The sequence below is a fragment of the Macaca nemestrina genome, chromosome 9, assembly GCF_043159975.1.
Source record: "Macaca nemestrina isolate mMacNem1 chromosome 9, mMacNem.hap1, whole genome shotgun sequence".
Classification (NCBI taxonomy): Eukaryota; Metazoa; Chordata; class Mammalia; order Primates; family Cercopithecidae; genus Macaca; species Macaca nemestrina.
Window position 1 is genome coordinate 29671541 of NC_092133.1, and position 22488 is coordinate 29694028.

General features: G+C 35.6%; 1 protein-coding gene across 2 annotated transcripts in view; it reads right to left on the minus strand.

Moving 5' to 3' along the window:
- The window catches only part of LOC105478317 (STE20 like kinase), a 61015-nt gene that overhangs the window by 32132 nt on the left and 6395 nt on the right, over positions 1 to 22488 (minus strand). For both annotated transcript variants that reach the window (XM_011735440.3, XM_011735439.3), the window contains exons 2-4: positions 6746 to 6910; positions 4939 to 4987; positions 4447 to 4596 (exon numbers count right to left, since the gene is read on the minus strand). In XM_011735440.3, the coding sequence (XP_011733742.2) occupies positions 4447 to 4596; positions 4939 to 4987; positions 6746 to 6910 (364 nt within the window). The remainder of the gene's footprint in view (positions 1 to 4446; positions 4597 to 4938; positions 4988 to 6745; positions 6911 to 22488) is intronic.

The following is a 22488-nucleotide window of genomic DNA, read 5'->3' on the forward strand; positions in this document are numbered from 1 at the left end:
CCCGGGAGGCGGAGCTTGCAGTGAGCCAAGATTGCACCACTGCACTCCAGTCTGGGCGACAGACCAAGACTCCGTTTCAAAAAAAAAAAAAAAAAAAATGATGAAACAAAAGAGCCATGTAAATCAGAATTAGAAAAATTCTGAAAGGTGACAGAACTCAAGAAAAAAATTTTAAATTAAGAAAAAAATCACTTTAGAAACAAAGGCTAAACTAGGGAAAGCAAGAGCAAATAATACAACAAATTCATACCCATTACCACTTCACACCCAGTAGGATGGCTATTATTTTTTAAAAAGCATAAAAAAAAAAGTGTTGACAAGCATGTGGAGAAACTGGAAGCCTTGCACGTTTCTGTTAGAAATGTAAAATGGTGCAGTTGTTATGCAGAACAGCATGGCGGTCCCTCAAAAAAATTAAACAGAATTACCGTATGATTCAGTAATTCCACTTCTGGGTGCATACTCGAAAGAATTAAAAGCAGGGAGTAGGACAGACATTTGTACACCAACATTCATAGCAGTATTATTCACGACAGCCAAAAAGTGAAAGCAACCCAAGTGCCCACTGATGGATGAATGGATAAACAAAATGTGTTATATACATACAGTGGCATATTATTCAGTCTCAAAAGGGGAAGACATTGTGAAATATGCTACGACATGGATGAACCTTGAGAACATTATGGTAAGTAAAATACGCCAGCCACAAAAGGACAAATGTTGTATGATTCCACATACATATATACCTAGAGTGGTCAAAATCATAGAAACTGAAAGCAGAATGGTGGTTGCCAGAAGCCGGGAGGAGTGGGAAATGAGGACTAAGTGTTTAATGGGTATGGACTTCAACTGCTGCCAGATGAAAAGAGGTATGGAGATAGGTGATGGTAATGGTTGTATAATAATGGGAATGTACTTAATACCATGGAAATATACACTTAAAAATGATCAAAAAGGTAAATTTTATGTTGTGTATATTTCCCTACAATAAAAAACAAAGCAAGCTAAAAAAGGACTTGAGAAAAAGTTACCAGCATGGGCAATAGGCAAAGACCCAACAAACAAACAATAAACGTCTCTAAAGAAGCAAGTCAATGCAAGGGAACGGAACAAATGCTCAGATCTGTAACTCCAGAAAACCTTCCTGGGGGGGCAGGGGGAGGGGAAGAAAGCACTTGAATATTATAAGACCATAATATTTATTAGAAAAGACTGGTCAAACTACCGGTCTTAAAAAAAAAAAAAAAAAGTTTTAGCATCTAAGCAAAAAGAGCACATGACTTACAATGGAGAAGAAATTCAGATTATCAGACTTTTCAACAGCAACACTTCATGACTGAAGAAAACAAAGTAACATATTTCAGATGCTGAAGGAAAGAAATGTGTGCCAAGGATCTGTTATCCAGCAAAACTAACCTTGAAGTATAATGGTACAACTGTTATCACTATGTAAGAATTCAGAGAGCCCTTTCAGAGGAATCTACCAAAAGCTGAGCTTCAGATAACCAACACGACCAAAGACACATCAACATAAGGAGTGGTGGTGAGCATTAAATACAGAAATGAGAGTTAAAATGAATTATGAGGTATCCTAAACCTATCAATGTCCTTGAGAACCAGAACTCTCAATATAGAAGAAAGGAGATGCACATGTATTACAGAAGTTAGATTTTAAAAACCTTTATCCCAAATTTGAATAGGAAATATATATGAACTCATGAGGGGTCTAGCTCTGTCCTTTGAAAAGTCCTAGAACAATGGCCTATGTAGAAAACTGTAAGCATCTCTTACACCAGATTGTGGTCTTGAAATCTCTTACACCAGATTGTGGTCTTAAAAGAAACCAGGGCTTCTCGAAGAAATGGCTGACTAGCGGGGTGCAGTGGCTCACACCTATAATTCCAGCCCTTTGGGAGGCTGAGGAGGGCAGATCACTTCAGGCCAGGAGTTCCAGACCAGCCTGGTCAACATGGTGAAACCTCATCTCTATGAAAAAACAAAAATTAGCTGGGCATGGTGGTACATGCCTGTAATCCTAGCTACTCAGGAGGCTGAGGAACGAGAATCCCTTGAACCCAGGAGGTGGGGGTTGCAGTGAGCTGAGATCAGCCACTGCACTCCAACCTGGGCAAGAGTGAGACTCTGTCTCAAAAAAAAAAAAGGAAAAAAGAAATGGTTAATTACAGGTCTGACACAGAAAATACACAGATGAGCCCGAAACATCTCAGAACTGTCAAGTGGGCTATCAAAGATTACTAGTCCTGTTAAGAAGATTAACAAGCTGACACAAAGAAGACCCCACTGACTAAAGATGGAACGTGAGCTTCAATAAGAATAAAAACTGCAATGGATTTGAAACCCACCAAATAAAACTAAATCCACAAACAAACAATATTTTCTAAAACATTGGTCATCAATTGAGGATAAGAGAGAGCCAAGTCATTATCTTCATTACTAACTTTATAATGAATGAAAATAATGAAATAATTGGTGTTTATATCAAAATCAAAAATAATGAAAATAAAATAATGGAATTCGTTTTGCAACCCCATAAGACAGATGTGTAGGCATTAAGCCTCAATAGCTGCAACATCAAAAAGGGGCACAAAGCAGACATGGTGTGCCTCCCAGTGAAAGAATGCAAAACCACCTGTAAGTCTTGCCAAAGGATCAGGCTTGAGAATGATCAAGCCTTTGGATTCATCTGCCAAACTGAAGGAAATACAGAGAGGAACCTCAATCATCAGGAGTATGCAACAGCAAAATGTAGTTTGAGGGAAACACTACAGGCCAAACAGCCCAGGTTCCATGGATCAGTGTTTCTTTCATTATTAGCCCCTCTAAGGAGTCATTGTAAACATTGTTTTCAAGTCGCCCCTCCTCCCATAAAATTTTAATGCCACAGATACATGTTATATCTCTTCACGTACTGGGGCCTTTGGAAGGGAACAAACCATTGTAATGTATAAGGATTTTTTTGCCCCTAAAGGACTAATTTTAGCCCCCATGTGGGTGATATTGCCCTCATCCCCTCCATTATACATGCCATAATATAAATAAAAGAAAGGAATGGGGGAAGGCCTGTAAGTTAAGAGACTTCAAAAACCCAAGTTTTATATCGGCAAGTTTAAACCCTAACATCTAGAGATGAATACTGGGTGACTGAGCCATAAAGAAACACAAGGAAGGAAATAATATAAAAGTCAGGATAAAATGTGGAGAAGAGAAGGGCAGTGGCTGAGATGGGCATACAGAAGAGCTTCTGGGGTACCTGCCGAAGTTCTACTTTTTGATCTAGGTAGTGACTACAAAGCTATGTCTACAAAGTACTAAAGTTAAGCTACACAATTTCTGGTGTGGTTTTCTATATCTGTATTTCTTTCGCAATCAAAAGATTAAAATTCACTTTGGGAGGCCCAAGACAGGAGAATCACTTGCACCCAGGAATTCAAGACCAGTCTGGTCAACAGAGCAAGACCTCATCTCTACAAAAAAATTTTAAAACTTAGCCAGGCGTGGTGGTGCATGTCTGCAGTTCCAGCTATTAGGGAGGATAAGGTGGAAGGATTCCTGGAGCCCAGGGGTTCAAGGCTGCAGTAAGCTATGATCACATCACTGCACTCCAGCCTAAGCAACAGAGCAAGACTCCATTAAAAATAAAAATTAAAAAGAATAAAATTTAGTACACCATCTGTTTAAATGTCTTGACAAAGTAAAGTGAAATGACTATAGTCACTGGTATCAACTTGGCTTTTGAATATATTTTGTCCTTTGAATAGCCTTTCAAAATATACAAATTCGGACTTCATCTCTAGACTTTTTAAAAAATTCCTATCTTGGGTAAATTTAAAGAGGGCTATAACTTCCATAAAACCTACATCTAATTCTTCTTATGAAGGTAACATTTCTTCCCTCAGTATAAAGAATAAAATTAAAAATTCTAGTCCTTATATTTAGGTATTCTCTTCAGAACTAAGATTACTTTGTTAGTTTAGTCAATGTACCATTATCAATAAAATAGAATAGAAAACTAAACATAGGGGAAAAACCTCACTCGACTTGAGCTTTGGAAATAAAGAAAAAAACTGAGTTAGCAGCTTTACATACTATATTATGTTCTAAACATAAAACATTTACAAGTATTAAGTCTACATACAAAAATTTAAGGGTACAAACTTGAAACCGGTCTTTAAAAAGCTTGCCTTTTTGAAAATAAAAATTCATTCTTTCTTATCTTCTTTTTAAAACATTGAATTAGGTGCTGATATTTTGGAATTAGAGAAAAATGAGTATTTATCCAAGAAAGTGTTTTTTAAAAACTAGAATGGAGTTAGTTCTCCATGTTTCACATATTTAAGTAGTAATAAAACCACATTAAGTCACATACATAAAGATGGGAAATTTCAGAGTAGAAATTCAAATGTTTTATTTAAGTGAATAACTTACCCAATTTGATATCTCCATCTAAGGTAAAGAGAATGTTGCCAGCCTTTAGATCTCTGTGGATGATCTTATTATCATGTAAGTAGTTCAGTGCATCTAAAGTTTGTTTGCAAACTACTTGTATTTGGGACTCAGTTAATGGTCTCTCAAGTTCTATAAGGAGAAAGTAAAAAAAAATCTGCTTTTTATGCAGTGAAAAGGTATTAGCAGGCTATATACCTTTCTGTATGTATCATCACTGTCAAAGATCATATGCAGTGAATTTATTTTAGAAGAACTAAATATCTACAAAGATTACTTTCTTGACACGCTCAACATTTCATTTTAGAATTTTACTATAATTATCCAAGAATATAAAAACATAATTGAGTTGATTTAACTTACTGAACTTCACTCAATACTTATATAGTTGAATATATTTATATATGTTTGAAATTCTTTAATCTTATTAAGTATAGTTTAAGATATGAACATAAAGAACAAAAAGGTATTTACCAAGCATCACAGCATCTACTGCTCCACCTGCACAAAATTCAATGAGGATCTGCATGCAAAAAAAAAACAAAAACAAAAGTGTGTGTCTAAAACTACACTGAGTTTTGAGTTTCAGTATTTTTTCTTCAGCTTAGCAAAAAAGAAATAGCTATCAAATAATCTGGGTTACAGAAACGATATACTAAACGAAGATTTTGTCAAAAGAGTTACAAATCTCAAACAATACACATTTGAGAAAGCTCATCGTGAAAGTATGGGCATTTTTGTTCATTGACATGTTTAGTGTCCCTGCTTCTCTAAAATTATCAGGTACAGAATTTTCATTTGGTATAGTACTGCAGAGCCATTTGGTCACCAATGAAAGATTTTATTACTTATATTTTTAAAGGCAACTTGTGCTTTAAGTGAACAAATATACATTTGTTATTTTAAACTGTATTAAATAGGAATAAATCCTGAAAATATTTATACAGAGACTTTTTAGCTAAAAAAAACAAACAAAAACAAAAAACAGAATACATACATACAAAAGCTTCATATCCTAGCTCAATTATTTTACCTGCTGATAGGTGACTATCTTGATTTCCCTGGTAAGATATAACACCATGTACCTTTCCTTCTTAACCCTTACCACAGTTGTAATTTTATATTTATTGTGATTATTTGATTAATTAACATTTATGTCTCCCACTAAACTTCCCCTCACAGTTGTCTAAATTTTAATTGTGCAATAGTCCCAAGTAAAGGTCTTATCTGTTTATTAACTAGTCTAGGCGTTCATTTGCATTATAAACTTTGGAAATACTCTGCCACAGCCCTGAACAATAATTTCAGAAAACACCACATTAATAATAACTATAATTTTTAAAAATAACATATTTTTAACTAATTAGGTAGCTTCCTGCCTTTTTTACCTCAGCATAATGCTTTACTTTTTTTTACAGGTGCTTGCCAATTAGAAATTGTTTTCAAATTCATTACATTATTCAGAAAATAATTTGGGAGGTAGATCATTACTCATCCTACAGATGAGTAAACAGACTCATAAAAGTTAACTGACTTATCCAAGTTCCGTAAGTGGCAGCACTAGGATAAAAAAATATAGACCTTTAGGCATCCAGTCAGGTATTCCTTATACTACTTACTCTTCTCTCTCATAAAACTTTGCTTCTTCCTTCAGGAAGAAAGACTGAAGCTCCGTTTTAAAAAGTCCCTCTTGGTTAAACTAATGTTGGTACGGAACAAGTGATTGACAGATTATTACAATGAATATGAAAGTTTTATTTCTATATCTACTCGTGCCTTAATATTTTCTGAAAATGAATTTATACATACAGCTTTAGCCATCACATCATGCACTAAAGTTGAACCTGATAATATGATAAATATTTAACATTTCTAGTATTTTACAGTTTATTATAAGATTTACAAAAAGTTTAGGATAAAAAATTATAAACAATTTCTAAGAGAAACTTTTAAAACTTTTAAATGATTAAATTTAAATTATAAACAAGGACATCTAATTTCATATTTTAGTAAATTTATTATTCTTAACCAAATGTTTCCACCCGGATCCAATGTCAAACAATCACGATGAAATTGTACAATCTGAAACATAAATCTGAACATCTGTTGAAGCTGAGAATAACTTTGTTATTACTCTCTTATTGGCAGATCAACTCTCATTCAAGTGACACAACTAAATAGAAGAGATAAGACATAAAATAGGTTTTAACAATTCATAAACATCTCTTTAGGACAATTAACTCATTTTGGCTACTCCTTTAGATCAAGAGAAAATACTTACCCAAAGATTGTTCTCATAATAGAAGGCATCTAGAAGTTTGACTATATTTGGGTGATCACAAGATGCTAATATATCAATCTCCACCATGTAATCTTCAAGTTCTTCTTCAGATTTAGTGTCAATCACTTTTGCAGCAGCTAAAACACTGGTCTCTTTATTCTGGGCCTGAAAATGAAAGTATCGAGGTGTCACACTTCAAATGCATCGTTTTCTAATTTTTTATTATTTTAATAGAGTTTAATTTTTAATTCATATTTATGTTTAGGCTGTCTTTTAAAAATAGTGTGTCAAGAGAATGAGAAGACAAGTCACAGACTGAGAAAATATTTGCAAGACACATATTTGATAAAGGAAAGTTTTATGTTCGCAGCAAAATTGTGTGGAAAGTACAGAAAGTTCCCTCGTACCCCATGCATAACCTTCCCCCCCGATCAACACTGCATACCAGAGTGATACATCTGGTACTATGATGAACCTACATTAACACATCATTATCACCCCAAGTCCAAAGTTTACATTATAGCTTGCTTTTGCATCTATGGGTTTCAACAAATGTGTAATGGCATGTAGCCATCGTTATAATATCATACAGAATAGTTTCACTGCCCTAAAAATCCTCCATGCTCTGCCTACTCATCCCCTCCTTCCTCCAACCCCTGGCAACCACTGATCTTTTTACTGCATCCATAGTTTTGCGTTTGCTTTTTCCGGTATGTCATATACTTGTAATCAGACTGTGTATAGACCTTTCTGATTAGCTTCTTTCACTTAGTAATACGTATTTACAGTTCCTTAATGTCTTCATGGCTTAATAACTCATTTCTTTTCAGCACTGAATAATATTCTATTGTCTGGATACACCACAGTTTATCCATTCACTTACTTAAGGATATGTTGATTGTTTCCCAGTTTTGGCAATTATGAATAAAGCTTCTATAAACATGTATGTGCAGGTTTCTGTGTAGACATGTTTTTCAACTCATCTGGGTAATAACCAAGGAATACAACTGCTGGATCATATGGTAAGAGCATGTTTAGTTTTTTAAGAAACTGCCAAACTGTCTTCCAAAATGGCTGAAAGAGTCTGCATACACACCAGCAATGAATGAGTTCCTGTTGCTCCACATCCTCACCAGCATTTGGGGTTGCCAGCAAGCATGGCTTTCACCAGTCTAACAGCTATATAGTAGTACTTGTATCTTTTCAATTTACAATTCCCTAATGACATATGATGTTCAGCATCTTTTCATATACTTATTTCTCAAATCTTTGGCGAGGTGTCTGTTGAAATCTTTTGCCCATTTTTTAACTGGGCTGTTCATTTCCTAAGTGTTAGGTTTCAAGAGTTCTTTGCATATTCTGGATAACTTTCCTTTATCAAATATGTGTCTTGCAAGTATTTCCTCAGTCTGTGGCTTGTCTTCTCATTGTCTTGACACACTATTTTTAAAAGACAGCCTAAACATAAATATGAATGAGTGCATGCTACGGCTATGCGCTGCACTAAGCGCTCACATGCACAGGGGACAGCATTTCGAATCACAGCCTCTGGGGGGTCAGACCACCAGGATTTAAATTCTGGTGGTTTTGCCATTTATTGGCTGTGTTGCTTGGGGCAATTTACAAAATCCCTCTTTTAGTTTCCTCATCAGTAAAAGTTACCCATACCTACACCTCACAAGTTCATGAGAATTAAGATAACATATATCTGCCAAGTGAAAAAAAAAACACCAATAAACATTTAATATAGTAGCTGGCATATATAGGAGGATTCAAAAATCTTAGCTGTAATTTCTATTACTATTTAATCTTCACAACAACCCCATGATATATTATTATCTCTAAAGGAGGATATTGAGCTTTGAGGGGTTAAAAGGCTTCCCCAGGTCATGTAGCTAGTAAAAGGCCAAAACAGAATTTAAATCCAGGTTTGTTTCCAAAGGCCTTTTTGCTGGAGGATGAAACCCATTTATGCCAGAGGTTGCAAAAACCTTTTTTGTGAAATTAACCCATTTATGCTGGAGGTTGCAAATTTTTTGTGTGTGAAAAATCAGACCTTGGCAATTACCTTGGGCAGTAGGATATAAAAAACTCCCACAAGCTTAGCACTCCAATAATGGAACACTAGGCATAATCATTACCCATGAAGGGTGGCAGAATACACCACTTCAAACATGCCACTTTGACATAAGGATCACTTTGAGTGAAAGGCACTTGAAAAACAGCAGATGCAAGAAGGGCATCCTAATCTTCCACCTTTTCTTCCTGAAAATAGGAAATAAAATGTTCCTGTGAAAGATGTCTTCTCTATCCCAGGAGAAAAGAAACATTCTTTGATAGGGGGTCATAGTCAAGAGAATTGTGTACAAACAGACCTTATTAAATTAAATGTCTTCCTTTAGCCTCCCCATATAACATATCTACTTTTCCACAATCGCCTCTCTTCTTTCAACCTAACACAAAAGCATGTAGGTTTTGCCATTTCTCTATGACTTCATTTTCTTCTGAGGGCCCCCATGTCACATAAAACTTATATTAAATTTCTATGCTTTTCTCTTCTACTCTATCTGGTGTCAATTTAATTCTTGGGCCCAGCAGGGACCCTAAGAGGGTGGAGGCAAAGTTTTGTGTCCTCTTACCCTTTCTAGTCTCCCCATATTTCTATCATTTGGTCATTTTTCCTTGTTCTTAGTACTTTAATTTTCCCGTTTTCTTTCTTTGGTTAACTTCTCACCACCATTTATTACAAATGAAAGGTTTCCAAATATGTAGTAGATACCAGGATCATTTTTTAACATTAGGAATCGTATCTTAAAATGCTAACTAGGTTGTTTTTATAAGACATTTCAATATGATATATGTTAACATCACTTCAGCAAAACTGTACTTATTACATTAAAAACAGATACTAAATTTTTTTAAGTTAATAAATGTTTCAATAAATAAACGTCTAAATCTCACTTTGGAGAATTTATCAGAAGGAGATAACTTCATAAAATAGAACTCACGCGGATACAAAAATACTCATCAAAGCACCATTTGCAATAGGGAAAAAGTGAATCAGCCTAAATGTCCATTAACAGGAACCTGCTTAAATCATGCAGTACAGTTCTACAATGGAAAATTATGCAGCCACTAAAATTAATTGACTGATGTCCTAGAGATTTTAAAGATGTGTCTTTTATACTTGTGAATGGGTTGGCATGAAGGAAGAAAAATAATTCACACTAGATAATCTCTAAAATTCCTCACAGTAACAAATTCTATCATATATTGATTATACCAACAATGATGTCATTTGGTTTAATATAAGTAATAAAAGTTACATTAGAAAGAATAGTCCCTCAAATTGTTGCTTGAAAATAATTACTCATCAGGATCTGGTTCTAAAAAACTCTAAAAAAACAAAACTGAAATAAGTATTTTTATAAGTGTGTGACACTATTCTCTACACTAATATAACTGGGACATAAAGTATTTAAAAAAAAAAAAAAAGAGCTTATCTACCTAACATCTAAAGGCATAAAAATTCTTCACATAGGCCAGGCGCGGTGGATCACACCTGTAATCCTAGCACTTTGGGAGGTCAAGGCAGGTGGATCACAAGGGCAGGAGTTCAAGACCAGCTTGGCCAACATGGTGAAACCCCATTCCTACTAAAAATACAAAATTAGCCAGGCATGGTGGTGGATGCCTGTAAACCCAACTATTTGGGAGGCTGAGGCAGGAGAATCGCTTAAGCCCAGGAGGCAGACATCACAGTGAGCCGAGATCATGCCATTGCACTCCAGCCTGGGCAACAGACCAAGACTCTGTCTCAGGGAAAAGAAAAAAAAAATCTTCACATAAAGGCTTAATGAAATAACTAAACCCAGGGTCCCCAACCACGGGGCCACAAACCAGTACCAGTCCATGGCCTGTTACAAACCAGGATGCATAGCAGGAAATGAGCAGAAGGTAAGTGAGCAAAGCTTCATCTGTATTTACAGTCACTCCCCATTGCTCACAATACCACCTGAGCTCTGTCTCCTGTCAGATCAGCAGCAGCATTAGCTTCTCAGAGAAGCATGAACTCTATTGTGAACTGTGAACTCTGTCATGAACTGCATATGCGAGGGATCTAGGTTATGCGCTCCTTATGAGAATCTAACACCTGATGATCTGTCACTGTCTCCCATCACCCCAAGATGGGAACATCTAGTCGCAGGAAAACAAGCTCAGAGCTCCCACTGATTCTATACTATGGTGAGTTGTATAATTATTTCATTATATATTACAATGTAATAATAATAGAAATAAAGTGTACAATAAACGTAACACACTTGAATCATCCCCAAAACATCCCCACATCCAGTCTGTGGAAAAGTTGTCTTCCACGAAACCAGTCCCTGGTGCCAAAGAGGATGGGGACCACTGAACTAAACAAATGTTAAAAACAAGAATGGAATAACAAATACCCAATCTTAATTTTAAAATATAACTTCTGTTGATAAAAAGATTTCAAGTATCAGTCATGATCACCTAAAATCACTGTGTTTATTTTCATGAATCATCAATAGAGCTTGGCCACATTACATAAACAAATGAGGGATTCTGGGAAACATAAGTTGTCTCAATGTTCCATACTGGCTTCACATCCTAAAAAAATTACACCCTCATATTACTCTTGTTTGAACAGAAGGTATTCCCTGCGTGGTGAGTACAGGAATAAGTTTTAAATCTTAATTTATTTTCTTTCTATATTTTTACATTTTCTAACATTATATAGTATTTCATAGTGAAGAATATATTTTAACAAAATTTTCAGCTGGAAACTGAAAGACCAGCACAGAAAACAGAGATAATTTCAGTCCCAAAGAGGTGTTAGTCAATCAAAGGCAAACAAACAAACCAACAAACAAAAAACACGTCAGATAAACATGAAAGGAATCTAAAAAAACAAGGAATAAAAAGAAAAAATAATCACTGGGACTGATTCTGTCAATCTGGATGATTTCATCTCAAGGCTGAGGTATTCTTCCCCTACCAAAAGAAGAAGAGCCTAATTGTCCAGTGTGTAAGAACATTTAACCATAAAATGTAAAAACTAAATAACTCAAATTGCTGTTCATGAACATCCACTAAAAGGCACTGGTCCAAGCTGTGGAAAACACAAAGACAAACAACATCCCAGTGAAATGTGCTCTAGAAAAGAAACGCAATACAGCCGCCCCCTCTATCCCCAGGGAATACATCCCAAGACCCCCAGTGGATGCCAGAAACCTTGAATAGTACTAAACCCTATGTATACTATGTTTTTTCTTTGCATACATATCTATGATAAAGTTTAATTTATAAACTAGGCACAGTAAGAAATTAACAATAACTAATAATAAAATAGAACAATTGTAACAATATACTATCATAAAAATTATGTGAATGTGGTCTCTCAATACATCTTACTGTACTGTACTCACCTATTTTCAGACTGCAGGTAGATAAAACCATGGAAAGTGAAACCTCAGATAAGGGGGAACTACTGCATAAAAATCTATTAAAAATCTCGGTCAAATCTTGACCAAAAGAGTTGATCTGCTGAAACCCATTCATTCTTCCAACAAATACTTACTGAGTGCCTTCTGTATGTTAGGTCACTGTTCCAGATGCTGACAATGTACAAACAAAAATCTCTGTGCTGGGGTACTTACAATTTTGGGGAGTGGACACTCAACAAATAAATTAGTATATTAGCAATTAGTACTGTGGGAAAAAAGTAAACTAATAAGAAAGATGAGGAGGCTGGGAGTGGTGGCTCATACCTGGAATCCCAGCACTTTGGAAGGTCAACGTGGGCAGATCACTTGGGCCCAAGAGTTTGAGACCAGCACGGACAAATGCCGAAACACCATCTCTACCAAAAAATACAAAAATTAGCAGGGTGTGGTGGTGCATGCCTGTAATTCCAGCTACTCAGGAGACTCAGGCACATGAATCACTTGAACCTGGGAGGGAGGGGTTGCAGTGAGCCAAGATTGTACCATTGCGCTCCAGCATGGTTGACAGTGAGACTCTGTCTCAAAAAAAATAAAATAAAATAAGATGAGGAAATGGGGTATGGGAGTACACAGCCAAGAGTTTACAACTTAAATAGGGTAGTCAAGTTAGGTCTAACTGAGGTGATATTTGAGCATATTAACATCAATAAAATTCAATGATTATTTTAATGTTTTTAGCTATATAAATTGGAACTTTTAGTATTTTACAAAGAAATCAGTAAGAAAAATCTCAAATTATTTCAAGTATATTATCCTACATAGTAATATCCATCGTGCTATTAGAAGAGGTATGGATCTCTGCACTTTCCATTTTATAACTTATTTAATCCTTGTATCAGTTAGGGTCCAGACAGGAGGAAAATCACATTGATTATTTTAATAGAGAAAATTGAATAAAAACAATTACTAATTCTGTTGCTAACTGAAAAAATAATACAAAGGATCAGGGAGGTAACAACTACAGGCAAAAGCTACCACCCCTAGGACTATGGGGACAAAGGGAAAAGACTGGAATTATTAAAACTCAGAAGCTCAGAGGAAGGGTTCCACAGAGCTGAAACTCAGATGGACCTCTGAGGAGACAGTGCTGCTCAGCTGGTGCTGTTGTCTCTGAAGAGGGGTCCTGTGAGACTGGAACCCAAACTTTTGAGGAACAGGGTACCAACCAACTGGTGCTGGTGTTATGAAGGGTTATGATGAGGTTAGTTCTGTGAGTGTTGGAAAACCTACAAACTGTATTCAACAGCTGCTACAGAAAGAAACTGCTGATGCTGGAGCAAAAAATAAACTTCTATAAGGGTGATGGTCAAAGTAACAAGAAAGCAGACAGGAAGTTCACAGGAAACAAGACAAAGGTATAAGTCATTTCTTCCTCCTTCTCCTTGCAGCCTCCCTCTAGTGCTCTATACTTTTGAAACAGAAATGAGCTGCTAGCAAGGCAGAAATGTGATCTGCAGTCTTTGAACCAGCATCACAAAGTAAAGTATAGAAGGGAGTACTTGGAACTGAGATTAAGAACTGGCATAATCCTTCTAAAACCTACGAGCAACATAGATGGGAAAGCTAAGGTACAGAGTAGAGTAAACGTTTGGGTAATAAATATCCAAAGTTACAAAAAGCTATTAAATGAAGAGAGGGGAAACTGCACGGAAAGAAGCATATACTTTTAGGCTGTTGATACTGTTACCTGTTTTAAATTACATGCAAATTATGATCTCTTCAGTTCTGCTAGGATTTTGGTAGGAACAAGTATCAATATTAAAAAAGAATAAAATTACTCAACATCATTTAGCAAAGATACAGAGTTAACTCTCATTATTTGTGGTAGTTATGCTCTATAAAGTCGCTGCAAGCACTGAATTAGCAACTACTAAAACATTGTTCATAGGGAAATCCATGCACATACACACACCCCTCACATAGATTACCATATTCTTAAATCCTGAAAACAATTCATCCTGGGAGATTCTCCTTTCTTTATTTTACAAAAGAGAAATGAGGTATTTAAGTGTTAACTGACTTGTGGAAGGTCATCCCAAAAACAGATGTCAGACTTGGGATTCAAATCCTGTCCAACTGGCCCCACAGCCAGACCTTCTTGCACTTCACTACACTGCCCTCTGCTGTCTCCATCCTCTGGTCATCTCTCCATGAGAGGTGAAATCAAGGCAGTGTCACCTTGTTCAAGTTCGGCTGGGAACGTGCTTGTCAGAGGATTCAATTTTTTTTTGCAGCTTTGCGCATACACACAAATAACCAAATAAGTGCCGCAAGCATAGATTTTAGGACTACAAGTAAACTTTAACAGGTAGGCAAATTCACAAATACAAAATCTGCAAATAATGAGGATCAACTGTACATATTCTTTCCATAATTTATGTAAAATATTACAGAAATCCAAAGATTATGTCATTTCCTGAATTCTGCAAAAGACAAAGAAATACACTTTATATTATCCTTATATTTTCTCCACATTCCCAAACTCTGTTTTATTTATATTGTTCTGGTTATGTATTCAAAATTTAGTCATTGGTCAAAATACATCAACAATGGTGTCAATAATAAGTTAAACTTGGCTAAGTCTGCAGTTTCCAAAATGTTTTACCAATTCTCAGATCACACAGTTTTCCTGCTTATTTCAAGGACTTATTGACTCTGAGCAGCATGAATATGCAGAAACAAACACAACTGTGTAATAAAGAAGCCGAGGAAATGTGCATAGATTACATAGTTGGAAAAGATGAAAAACAGAACACAAAAAGACAATTTCAAAAACATTTTAAAATAAGACAAAAAAAGTACCACGTCTGGAAATTAATTCAAGAAAAATAAAGACTTTTAAATAGTAAGGAAAACAATCCCATTTACAATAGCATCAAAAAGAATAAAACACTTGGGAATTAACTTAAGTAAGGAGGTGAAAGACTTGTACAATGAAAACTAAAAAATCAATGCTGAAAGAAATTAAAGACATAAATGAAAACACATCCCATGCTCATATATTGGAGGCTTAATATTGTTAAAATGTCAATACTACCCAAAGCAATCTACAGATTCAATGCAATCCCTATCAAAATCTCAATGACATTTTTTGCAGTAATAGAAAACCCTATCCTAAAATTAACATGAAATCTCAATGGACCCTGAATAGCCAAAATAATCTTGAAAAAGAACAAAGCTTGAAGACTCACGCTTCCTGATTTCAAACTTACTAAGAAGCTACAGTAATCAAAACAGTGCAGTCCTGAAACATAAACCAATGGAATAGAGACCAGAAAGAAAAACTGGCATATATATGGTCTAATGATTTTTGGCATGGGTTCCAAGACCAGTTCACGAGAAAAGGGCAGTGTTTTCAAAAAATGGTACTGGGAAATCTGAATATCCACATGTGAAACAGTGAAGTTGGACCCTTACCTAACACCATAAACAAAAATTAACTCAAAATGGACCAAAGAAAAACCTAAATGTAAGACCTAAAACTATAAAAAACTCTCAGAAGACAGCACGAGGCAAAAGCTTTATGATACTGAATTTGACAATGAATTCTGAGATATGTCACCAAAGGACAGGCAACAAAAGAAAACACAGAACTGGACTTGATGAAATTGTAAAATGTTATACATTTTAAAAGACAATATTAGAGTAAAATGGCAACCTACAGTGTGACAGAAAATCTTTATAAATCATATATCTGATGAGGATTAATATCTAGAATATACAGAGAACTCCTAAAACCCAACAACAACAACAGTAACAACAAAAACCACAACTAGCCCAATTCAAAAACGGGCAAAGGAGCTGAACAGGTATTTCTCCAAGGAAGATATACAAATGGCCAATAAGCACATGAAAAGATGCTCAACATCACTAATATTAGAGAAATATAAGTCAAAACTATAGTAAGTACCACCTTACACCCACTAGGATGACTATTTTAAAAAAGAATGAAAAGAACAAGTATAGGCAAAGATATAGAGAAATTAGAACTCTTGTTTTGTGCACAAATCAATGGAAATGTAAAATTGGTACAGCTACAGAAAACAGTATGGCAGTTCCCCCTGAAAATTAAAAATAGATTCCTACAAGATCTAGGAATTCCACTCCTGGGTATATACCCTAAAAAACTGACAGCAGGGTCTCAAAGACATACTTGTACACCCACGTTCATAGCTAAACACACAACAGCTAAAACATGGAAGCAATCCAAGTGACATCAATAGATGAGTGGATAAGCAAAATGTGTATATATATACCATAAATATTATTCAGCCTTAAAAAGGAAGGAAATTCTAACATATGCTATGACATGGATGAACCTTAAGGTTCATTACACTAAATGAACTAAGTTAGTCACAAAATGATAAATACTGTATGATTCCATTTAATGAGGTACTTAGAGGAATCAAAATCACAGTATCAAAAAGTAGAACAGTTGCCTAGGGCTGGAGGAAGGAAGAAAGAGGAAGTTAGTGTTTAACAGGGTAGAGTTTCATTTTAAAACATAAGAGGCATGGGGATGGGCAGTGGTGACAGTTGCACATTATGAATGTATTTAATACCATTGAACTAGACATTTAAAAATCATGAAGATGGTGAATCTTCATAGGATATTAAAAAATAGTCAAGATAGTAAATTTTATGTGTATTTTACTACAATTAAAAAATTGGAAAATAAATTTACACAAATTTTGTAGTTTCAAACTAAGCATTAATAATCGTTTGTTTTGCTCTAACAATTCTAAAAATTTAACCTAAAAGAATGTCATGGAAATATACTACGTGCATATGGACATCCATTATATGATGGAAGCATTGCAAAGCAGTAAGAAAAGGACAGTCTTTAAAGCACATGGTGTTGGGACAACTGGGTATCTACATAGAAAAAATAAAATTCGGCCCTTACCTCACTCTATAAGCAAAAATCAACACCCATTTATTTACAGACCTAATGTAGAAGGCAATACCATAAAACTTTACAAAGATAACACAGCAGGATATCTTCACCATCTTGGGTAGGGAAGAATTTCTAAAGACAAAAACATTAGCCACGTAGGGAAAAGTTAATAAATTTCACTATATTAAAACTTAAAATGTCTACGCAAAAAAGAACATCCTAAAGACAAACCACAAAGCAAAAGAAAATATGTACATCATCTATAACTGACAAAGGATAAGAATCCAAAATATATAATGACCCCCATAAATCAATGAGAAAAAGAGAGAGCCCAAAAGACTTAATGGCCAATAAACATATGAAAAGGAACTCAACCTCATTAGTAATCAGGGACGACACCACTTCACATCCATCAGGGCACAGACAAAAAAAAAGGGAGCCAGAAAAAAGATTCTATCATGGTTAATTTAAAGATCCAAAATCAGACACGGTATGTAGTTCCTCGGCCATTCTTTATAAAATTTTGACAGGATACTCTGAAATAAATTAAGTAATATTACTTTATATTTATTTATTTATTTTGAGACAGAGTCTCGCTCTGTTGCCCAGGCTGGAGTGCAGTGGCGTGATCTCGGCTCACTGCAAGCTCTGTCTAATTTTTTGTATTTTTAGTAGAGACGGGGTTTCACCACGTTAGCCAGGATGGTCTGATCTCCTGACCTCGTGATCCGCCCGCTTCGGCCTCCCAAAGTGCTGGGATTACGGGCATGAGCCACCGCACCTGGCTCTACTTTATCTTTAAATGTTAATAAGCCATAACACAGACCTTTAAAATTTTAAGAGACTTTATAAAGCTCATGCCATACAACATACCAACTGGAAATAAAACATGCTTTACAAGCAAAGATAAAATATCTTGGCTGGATACAGTGGTTCATGCCTATAATCCCAGCACTTTGGGAGGCCAAGGCCGGCAGATAGCATAAGTCCAGGAGTTGGGGACCAGCCTGGCCAACATGGCGAAACCCTATCTCTACTAAAAAATACAAAAATTAGCCGGGTGTGGTGGCACATGCCTGTAATCCCAGCTACTCCAGAGGCTGAGGCATGAGAATCACTTGAACTTGGGAAGCGGAGGTTGCAGTGAGCCAAGATCATGGCACAGTACTTCTGCCTGGGCAACAGAGCAAGACCCTGTCTCAAAAAAAAAAGTAAAATTAAAATTAAAAAATAAAATATCTTGATTTCCAGTACATTTCGTTAAAATTGAGATGCTAAAATGACAACATACAAAGATAAATGAAATTAACTTTGCTCACACTTTCCAAGAGAGGAGGAAGGGATGGAAGGAGGGATGATTCAAATACCTTCCCTTTCTAAAGAAAGCACTCAAATTAACTAATGTTTCAGCATTAATTTATAGGAAGAAGTGTGGGCTGATAAGCTGGTAAGCTGGAAAAGTTGATCATCTTATAAATTAAAAGAACAATAAAATATTGTTTTTATACTCCATACGTACATTCAGTAGTTACATCCTTACAGATAAAAAACAGAAGGTTAGTAAGAAACACAGGAATATAAAATAACTGCCCTGGTCTTGACATTTTTCTTCCCATTATCTTGAGATGAGATTATCACTTAAAAACTACTTCTGAAAATGATTCCTCTTTAAGAAAAAAAAAATTCACTGAATCGATTAGTTCCTTGCGTTAAAATTTTTTCTGAAATTTCAAAACCATCTCAGTTCTCATTTTGGTACATAAAAGTGACAGATTTTTATAATAAAAAGGCAACATTTCATACAGTGACAACAATAGCATCTTATATTCAAGCAGAAGTGTACCTTGGCATAGAGACACTACTGTGGCAAAATAAGAATTAACTGCTTCTGTTACAGAGTTGTGTTAAAGATCTGTGTGAATTTAAACACAGATTTACAAAGAAGAAACATGGGAATAAAGTAGTATGTCACTTTATCTAGAAGTCTATGTCAGCACATAAACAATAACTTTCTGGTTGAAAACAGAAAACTAAGAAGGAAAGTTTAAAACCTTAAAATTGTGCCAGAAAATATAGTATAAAATAATTCACTAAATTACTAACATTTCCAACGTCAGGTTATTTAAAATTGTTCAGAAAGGATTAACATAATTAGACAAGTAAAAAAAAACAAGGGTACAAATAATTGAAAGGAGAAAATCCTTAAGAAAAGAAAATGAAAAAGAGAAACAGATAATGAATGGATAAATGGATGAATGGATGGATAGATGTGTGTAATAAAGTCAGTATAGCAAAATATGAACACCTGTAGAATCTAGGTAGTGGATACATGTATGTTCACCATACAACTTCTTTTACATGTCAACATTTTTATAGGATTGAAAAATTTCAATGTTGAGGGGAAAATAAACAATAAGAGCAATCAATAAGGTTAAGATATTATAGAATAGTAATTAATAGCTTTCTTATATCCAAACAATAATTGCAAAACATAATGGAAGAACTATCCCATTCAAAATAGTAGCTGAAAAGATAAAATATCAAGGCAAAAATTTAACAAGGAAATGCAGAACTCGTATGAAAAAATATTAAAATTTTAAGGGATAATAGCTGTTTGAGGTTGTTTGAGACGAGGTCTTGCTCTGTCACCAAGGCTGGAGTGCAGTGGCACAATCACAGCTCACTGCAGCCTCCACCAAGTTCTAGGGATCCTCCCACTTCAGCCTCCCCAGCAGCTGTGACCACAGGCGAGTGCCATCATGCCCAGCTAATTTTTTTACTACTTCCCGTAGACATGGGGTCTCGCTATATTGCCCAGGCTATTCTTGAACTCCTGGGCTCAAGCAATCCTCCTGCCTCAAATTTATAAAGTGCTGGGATTATAGGCATCAGTCACTGCACCTAGCCAGATAACAGTTTTTACTGAGGTTTTGGGGCAAGCAAAAGCAGTATTTGTTCACTCTGTTTATTTTCAACCTTTGTTTTCTAATAAATTTATTTTCTAATTTTAAAATACCTCTATGGATCAGGAAAAAGAATTAAATAAATGAAAAGCAATCTACATTGTAGAAAAAGGACCTCATATCCTACAAATCATTAAAGAAAAAATAAATAACCAAAAATGTTAATAGACAAATGAATAACACAGATGAATCCTGAAAAATTACACTCAAACAGTGGTACTGATTCTGCCATCCAGGAGACATTTGGCAATGTCTGGAGGTATTTTAGGTTGTCACAAAGAGGTAGGGTCAGGGAAGCATCCTACAGTGCATAATACAGCCCTCCATAAAAAAAGAATTATCCTGTCCAAAACGGCTGTAGTGCCAACACTGAGAAACCCTATGCTAAGTGCAAAAAGTCACACATGTTAAGAACACATATTGTATGTCTCCCTTTATTAAAAAATTCTAGAAAAGGCAAAATTACAGAGTCATTTCGAAAGCAAGTAAGGACTATCTTGAGTTGGTGTGGGAATAGAAACTAACTGCAAAATAGGCACATGGGAACTTTCTATGGGTGACAGAAAGGTTCCAAAGCTGGATTGTAGTAATGGTTGCAAAACTATACAGATTTACTAAAACTCACAAAATTATATACTTAAAATGGGTGAATTTTGTGGTATATAAATTATACCTCAAAATAGTTTTTTTTTTTTTAATTGGGCAAATAACCAGGAATTCCACAAAAAAAGATATCCAAATATTGAATAAGCACATAAAAAGGCACTCAACTTCATTAGTCATCAGGAAAATGTAAATAAAACCACCACACTCAACAGAATGGCTAACAAAAAACATTAAAGATAATATTAGTAACAATACCAAGTGTAAGTGAAGACAGAGAGCAACTGGGAAAACTCCCATACCCTACTGACACGAGTGTAAATTGGTACAACCACCTTAGAAGACTGGTAATATCTTCTAAAGCTGAAAATACATATAACCTATGACCTAGAAAATTCCTTCCCAGTATATAACCAACAGAAAAAATGGCATATGTGCACCAAAATGCACAAGAATATTCATGAATCGTATTTTTTTTTAATTAAAAAAATTTAAGGCTGGACACGGTGACTCACACCTGTAATCTTAGCAATCTGGGAGGCCAAGGTGGGCAGATCTCTTGAGCCTAAGAATTTGAGACCAGCCTGGGCAACATGGCAAAATCCCATCTCTACAAAAAATACAAAAATTAGCTGGGCATGGTGGCAGGTGCCTACAGTCCCAGCTACTTGGGAGGCTGGGGTGGGAGGATCACCTGAGCCCGGGGAGTTGATCACGCCACTGCACTCCAGCCTGGATGACAGAGGTGAGACTCTGTCTCAAGAAAAAAATAATAATAAAACAAATAAAGATGGGATCTCCCTATGTTGTCCAGGCTGTACTTGAACTCCTGGGCTCAAGCGACCCTCCCACCTTGGCATCCCAAAGTGCTGGGATTACAGGCATGAGCCCCTGCACCGGGCCATGAATCATATTCTTAATATACAAAAAGTGTAAACAATCCAAATACTACAGAATGGATAAATTATAATATTTCATAAAATACCATAAAGCAAAGAAAAAGATCAAATGATTACTACATGCAACGACACGGATGAAACTCACTCACATAATGTTTAGCAAAAGCAGCCCAATACAAAGGAATATATTAAATGATTACAGGATTAAAAGAATCATGTAAATGATTATATGAAGCCCAAAAACACACCAATAAGATTGCAGTAGTCTGAGTAAGAGACTGCAGCAGTTTTGACTAGTGAAATGACAGTGAAGAAAGAAACAAGTAGATCTGAGAAATATTTAGTAGGTAGAATTAACAGGCCTTGGTGCTTAATTAGGTTTGGAGGAGAAGGCAGCAACAGGTGTTAAAAATGACCTCTAGGTCTCTGGCCTATGCAACTGGTAGATGGAAGTGGTAATTACTGAATGGGAACACAGAAGGAGCAAATTTGTGGCTGACATCATGAGCTGAATTAGTTCATCTTTTGGACTTGCAGTTTAAAGTATCTGTGAGATATCTAAGCAGAAATCTCTAACAGACGGTTGGATGTGTAGATCTAGAGTTCAAAAGGGAAGTATTAGGGTAGAGACAGAAATTGCATTTAGATGGTAACTGAAGCCATGGGAGAAGGCGGGTTCTCTTAAGAAAAGGAGAAGGCGGCCTATACCTAAGCCCTGTGGAATTCCCACACCTTAAAGACAGAAAGAGGAAGAGTCAGCAAAGGAATGTGAGGAACAGACATAGAGGTGGAAGGAAAATCAAGAGTATAGTGACTTAAAAGCCAAAAGATGAACTTTTTAAAGGAA